General features: G+C 36.7%; 2 protein-coding genes across 4 annotated transcripts; one reads left to right on the top strand and one right to left on the bottom strand.

The window, feature by feature from the left end:
- Positions 1 to 345: 345 nt before the first annotated feature.
- Positions 346 to 852, bottom strand: LOC113332876. Its single transcript, XM_026579376.1, has one exon. It carries the CDS (start codon positions 850 to 852, stop codon positions 346 to 348), a length of 507 nt encoding a protein of 168 aa, XP_026435161.1.
- A 2,128-nt stretch (positions 853 to 2,980) lies between these two features.
- On the top strand, positions 2,981 to 5,926 carry LOC113333079 (probable serine/threonine-protein kinase WNK9). Of its 3 annotated transcripts, XM_026579570.1 has the most exons (7): positions 2,981 to 3,144; positions 3,343 to 3,380; positions 3,463 to 3,728; positions 3,819 to 4,039; positions 4,138 to 4,295; positions 4,403 to 4,853; positions 4,952 to 5,926. In XM_026579570.1, exons 3-7 carry the CDS (start codon positions 3,643 to 3,645, stop codon positions 5,770 to 5,772), a joined length of 1,737 nt encoding a protein of 578 aa, XP_026435355.1. In that variant the 5' UTR covers positions 2,981 to 3,144; positions 3,343 to 3,380; positions 3,463 to 3,642; the 3' UTR covers positions 5,773 to 5,926. The 3 variants fall into 3 exon arrangements, with proteins under 3 accessions (XP_026435355.1, XP_026435354.1, XP_026435353.1); XM_026579569.1 differs by lacking the exon at positions 3,343 to 3,380; XM_026579568.1 differs by lacking the exon at positions 2,981 to 3,144 and having other exon boundaries at positions 3,175 to 3,380.
- The last annotated feature ends 304 nt before the right edge of the window (positions 5,927 to 6,230 follow it).

A 6,230-nucleotide genomic window follows, 5' to 3' on the forward strand; every position in this document is an offset into this window, starting at 1 on the left:
CCTATAATCTATCACATGTAGAGGTGTAAAACGTGCCTTCCCAGCACATCACAAACCACGAAGTCACGTGTTTCCTGTCGTGTTGTGCTGTGCCGGCGATTAAGCGTGTCGTGTTGTGTCATGTTAGACGACGTGTTGTGTTGTGTAAGAAAAATAAGCGTGATATTCCGTGTTGTGATGTGCCATGCACATTCATTTTATGTTATCCAAAGAAAATATCTTCCAAATATTTAGGTATTATATGTGTTGTTACAAAAATAAGTCAACAAGACGATGACAAGATGTCAAAAATTGGCTAGAATAAAGACTCCTTTGTCAAATATTCACAAAATGAGATTTTTTTTTTTAATTATAAGCAAAGGCCTTCAAAAAAGGAAAATGGTCCTCCTCAACTGTTGGTAGAAGCCAAATAGGAGGGGTAGACCAGTACATGGTAGAATTGTTTGTCTTTGCCCATAGGGCGAGCTCATGAGCTACAGAGTTACAATAACGAGGTTGGAAACTAAAAATACAAGCAGTTAACTTTAAAGAACATAAGTGAATGTCTTTAAAGATAACATCCGTACGCGAATCCCCATCAAAATTCCCAGCTGAAAATTGGTCGACAAGAGATTTTGCATCACTTTCTATGATGATATGAGTTAATTGTTGCTCCAATGCTTTCTTCAGTACTGCCCAGATGGCTCTTGCTTCAGGTTCTTCAGCAGAATGTACTTCAAAGACTAAGGATGCACAAAAGGTTTCTTTTCTTGAGAAGTCTCGCATCACATACCCTGCACCAGTTGCTCCAGAAATATCATCAAAGGCACCATCAGTATTGCATTTAATCCAGCCAAAAGAGGGAGCATCCATTTATCACAAATACTGACAGAAGTAATAGTAGAGTTAGTCAAACTAGTTTTCCTAGTGAGGAGCATAGCTCTGGCTCTAGCTAGGACAGTAGTATGGTTTTCATTAATGTTTTGGAAGATGAAATTGTTTCTACTGGTCCAAAGAGACCATAAGATAGCCACAAAGAGACTTTAGTTATCCCCAGAGAGTTTAGATTGAGTATCAATTAACCAGAACAGAAGCCAATCAATAAAAGACTTGTTTTGAAAATCTCCAAAATAAGAACTTTATCCTAGTTGAGAGGCACCATTGAGTTTAAATTGAGGATCAATTAACCACATTGTATAGTGTTTTATACATGTTATGACATGTTTTCTTAACATATTGTCTATGTTGTGCCACGTGCTTATCCGTGCTGCATGTTATGGTGTGCCACTACTATGCCAATTTGCGTGGCTCAGTGTATCCCATGAAACTACCATGTCGGCTAAGCTGGAAATTTAACATGTTGTGTTGGACTGTATTTTCGCTGGAACGACCCAATTGACACATCCAATTACATCACTCAAAATGGATATTGTTCCCCAAAATTAACCTTGTGATAAAAATACGTTCTAACCCAAAACCAACCTAAAAGTTGTCTTGTTAACCTTCAAAGTCTGGAACTCACCAATTGATCGTAAGGTTATATCATTAAATGCATTAATCTTGTGTCGAATGAACATTGTGATAATAGGAACTTAAATTTAAATTAGTTTTCGTCGTCAAGATGTCATGGTAATATTCACTTCACCATGTCCACCGATCCTACCTTTTTTTTTTAATACACAGTCAACACAAAAACCAGTACAATTGATGCAAATTGCGTCTCCCTTAAACTTAGTAATTTGGATTTTGTTGATGATACAAATGTTCACAAAACATATGCTACTATAATTGGATTTTTTAATTCAAGGGACTAAAAGTTATGCGCGCACATGGTTACAAACTTGCAATAATCCAAAGGCAACATCCAAACAGCAGCCTCCACTGTCCCAGCCATACCATCCATGGGTACGGGTTAATGGGTATATTCTTGAAATGCACCATTTTAGAACACTACAGAAGACTTTCAGCAACAACATCGATGCACCTCACACATGTTGGGAGGGTCGCACGTCTCGTCGACTTGAGTTTACATTTTCCACTAGTCTAGCGTGGTCCATGATCCATATATATATACTTGTGGAAAGACAGGTCCAAATATGTATATTCTTCACCTTACCTTGTGGTTTAGTCGGTTGGTGGATGATAGAGATACCTGTGGATCAGCTGATGGGTCAAAATATGCAGAGTAAGTAACTTCCAATCACAGCCACAGCCACGGCCACAATCACACCCATATTCTGATATTCTATCCAAAATATTGATAGTGACCGTACTCTAGTATGAATTATTCGAGACTAGCCCGTGTGATCAACCAATTTAAAATTCTTCACAAGCGTAAATAAAATGTAGATATAGATCAGAGCTGGAGTCTGGAATCAAGATCAGATCCCAATTTCCCATATGAAACATTTGAACAGAGGAAAAGGAATCTAATAAACTATTAAAAGCATGAGGAATTTTAAGTTAGTCTAGTGGGGTTTAGATTATAAGGAATAGAATAGGAGCTGAACATCACCACCAAAGTTTAAACTAAAAAAAGTGAATAAAGAAAAATAAAGTTTGAACTGATTTTGATGAACCATCACCACAACCAACTAGAAGTTCAGTGACTGGAGCGTTCCTACAGAAATTATTAAATTCAAATAAAACAAAACAGTTCTTACCAAATTCAAGTAAAACAAAACGGTCCTTGCGGATGAATTTACTAGATAGTTAATCTTCCGTAAAATTTGATAGTCCTATAGACTGTAGCAGTTTTACATAATTTGATTTCCGTAAAATTTGGTAACCCCTGCAGCAGCAGTTCTGAGGGGCTTGACTTTCAAAATATCTTCTGTATGATGTGGGATTGTCGAGTGTCATTAGACGCTAGCACTCCACGGTGGAATGGTGGCCCATATGAGCAAAATATTATTAGTCAGTGAAAAAACTTTTGGTTAATTAAGATTTAGTTCCAAATTTTTTAATCACTCCTTAGATTCCTGTTGAATTTTCGATGATAACATGCATGGTCTCTCTCCCTCTTTTGAGCAGTAGTTTTATATCCAGGACAACAGCTAGCTAGAGTTGCGAGACAATAAGAGATAGACAAGGGTTATTCCAACTCACCCAGAAAGATGCAACCAACTAATGTAGAGTACGGTAGAGGACAGACATGACAATCGAGTAAGCGTTTCATCTCAGTGTATTTTTTGTTTACTGTGTGCTAGCTTGATTTGATTTCAACTCTCAAATCCTAATAAAAGAAGAAAAGAAAGATCTCTTTTCTCTCATAAAGAGAGAAATATTGCAAGTACCTCTCTTTACATAGTTTATATATACTGAACATAATAAATATGAATCAACTTGCTCTTCTTGAATCAGAATTTGTTGAAGTTGATCCAACCGGAAGATATGGAAGGGTATATGGCAACGAAATCTCTCATCTCACTCTCTTCCTGAGTTATTTTTTCTCATTTTTCCTGTTTTTATTATTTGTTGCAGTACAAAGATATCCTTGGCAGAGGAGCTTCAAAAACAGTGTACAGAGCTTTTGATGAATACGAAGGGATTGAAGTTGCTTGGAACCAAATCAAGCTATATGATTTCTTACAAAGTCCTGAAGATCTTGAGAGATTGTACTCTGAGATTCATCTTCTTAAGACTTTGAACCATAAGAATATAATGAAATTTTATTCTTCATGGGTTGATACTACAAACAGAAACATAAATTTCATTACTGAAATGTTTACTTCTGGAACTCTCAGACAGTAAGTTCTTCATTTTCATTAATTGTCGGTGTAAACTCTTCCTGATTTTAGAGAATGAGGATTTTTCTGATTTGAGTTTTGATTTGATAGGTATAGACACACTCATAAGAGGGTTAACATTAGAGCAGTAAAGCATTGGTGTCGACAGATCCTGAAAGGACTAGTCTATCTACATAGTCATGAACCTCCGGTGATCCATAGAGATCTCAAATGTGATAACATCTTTGTTAATGGCAACCAAGGAGTAGTTAAAATTGGCGATCTCGGACTCGCCGCAATCCTCCGAAAATCCAATGTTGCTAATTGTGTTGGTAAGTAACTTTGTTTCTGAGTTCTTGAATTTTTCATAATTAGCTCAATATTAATTTATTAGGAATCTAGATTGAGCGTATGTGATTGGATATTTCAGGAACACCAGAATTCATGGCACCAGAAGTTTATGAAGAGGAATATAATGAACTGATTGATATTTATTCTTTTGGGATGTGTATATTGGAAATGATAACTTTTGAATATCCTTACAGTGAATGCACACATCCTGCACAAATCTACAAGAAAGTTATCTCTGTAAGTTGTGGCTCAGTCTTAATGATAAAATGTCTGTGAGAACTCTAATTTGAACTGTTTTACTGCTTTGATGCTCTAGATTTATATGTTATGTCGGTGCCTGATAGGGGAAAAAACCAGCTGCGTTATACAAAGTGAAGAACCCTGAAGTGAGGAGATTCATTGAGAAATGTTTGGTGGCTGCTTCGCGGAGACTCTCGGCAAGAGAGCTGCTTAATGACCCATTTCTCCGAATTGATGATTATGGTGCTGATTTGAAGTTATTAGAGTATGAGAGGGAAACTGATGATATTAGTCCTCCATTTTTATATCAACCGAACTTTGAATTCCGTAGTAATACTAGTTCACTGAATGGATATTCTAATGATTTTGATTTTGGACTGCCTCTTGAACATCAAAATTCATGGGAATACAATCCTATTGAGAATGAACGGAGTGGTATCGAACTGTTCAATTACCATGAAGATGAGAAACAACAGAAGGTTGACATTACAATCAAAGGAAAGAAAAGAGAAGATGGTGGGATCTTCTTAAGGCTTAGAATTACAGATAAAGAAGGTTAGATTTCTTGAATTTTCATTATTTTCCATGTTTTGTTTTTATTTGAATTGTTGATCCGGAGGAATCAAAATTGAGTTCCTTAATTGTTTTTGAAGGCCGGGTTCGAAATATCTACTTCCCTTTCGACATTGAAACTGATACAGCTTTGGGTGTTGCAACCGAAATGGTTGCAGAACTAGATATAACGGACCACGACGAGACTACAATAGCATATATGATAGACAAAGAACTTGCTTCCTTGGTACCCGACTGGAAACTAGCGGAGAATCGATACTTCGGAAATGCAAATTTCTGTGAAAATTGTGCCTCAAATCGATCTTCTATCGGTTCTCTAATGGAATATCTTACCTCAAACGACCAAGGTTCCAAGAACTTGAAATTTTTGCAATGTTCAACAAATGGGTGTGCAGCTATGCGCGGTAGATTTGGAGAAATCACGAGCCAAGTAGAAGGGTCAGAGCCCGCTATCACAGCAGGAGCAATACTTTCACAAGAATTCGGGGAGCACCATGGACATGATAACACAACAAAGTATGAAAATGTCAGTGATAAAGATAGTGTGAGTTTTGCCGATTATAGTGAACCCAATACAAGAAGTTCTTCCCCTGCAGATCCATCACCAAGTTGTGAATACTTGGATAATAATGAAAACGAGATCAGACAAGAATTCAGATGGCTAAAAGCCATGTATCAAATGGAATTAAGAGATCTTAAATATCAACAGATTGTAAGAAAGTCGGAAGCTCTCAGTCTTGGATCACCCGGTTTTGATAATAGCAGGGAAGTCAAGGTGATGAGAAATCATTTTAGAGGTTCTTCATATTCGTCTGAAGTACATAGAGAGAAGAATAAACTTCTCTGTAATTACTCGCTTCGTAGGTCCACTTCTCTTCTAGTTGATGCTATTGATGTTTAAATTTCTGTTCAGTTCTCCCTTTACATTTTTGTTGTTAAAAAATACAAGGGAAAACCCAAATGTTTCATCACAAACTAAACTTCATCAATTTCTGTAATGGACATCACATTGTATTTTTATGTAATATTCCAAAGGTGTAAGTTTACGTTTGTCAGCTTGTCGTGTACCCTCAAGAATTTTTTTTTTTTTGAAGCACCCCAACAACATATGCTATTACTTTGGTTGAAATGAATGAGACGCTAACGACCCATCACGGAATCGGAGAGAGAAAATCTGTGAACCCGGCAACAAAGTCGGGCGATAAACTCTGGGGAAATTTTTGTCAGAATTGCAATTTCCATGTTAAGGATTCTAACAAGATGATCCAGTAATTAGTTTATGCCCTTCAAATTAATCAGATAAGTGACCGATTGTTCTCGTAGTCTTTTTATCTGATTTGATTTGTTGTTTTTATTCGG

The sequence above is a fragment of the Papaver somniferum genome, unplaced genomic scaffold, assembly GCF_003573695.1.
Source record: "Papaver somniferum cultivar HN1 unplaced genomic scaffold, ASM357369v1 unplaced-scaffold_132, whole genome shotgun sequence".
In the NCBI taxonomy this organism is placed as follows: domain Eukaryota; kingdom Viridiplantae; phylum Streptophyta; class Magnoliopsida; order Ranunculales; family Papaveraceae; genus Papaver; species Papaver somniferum.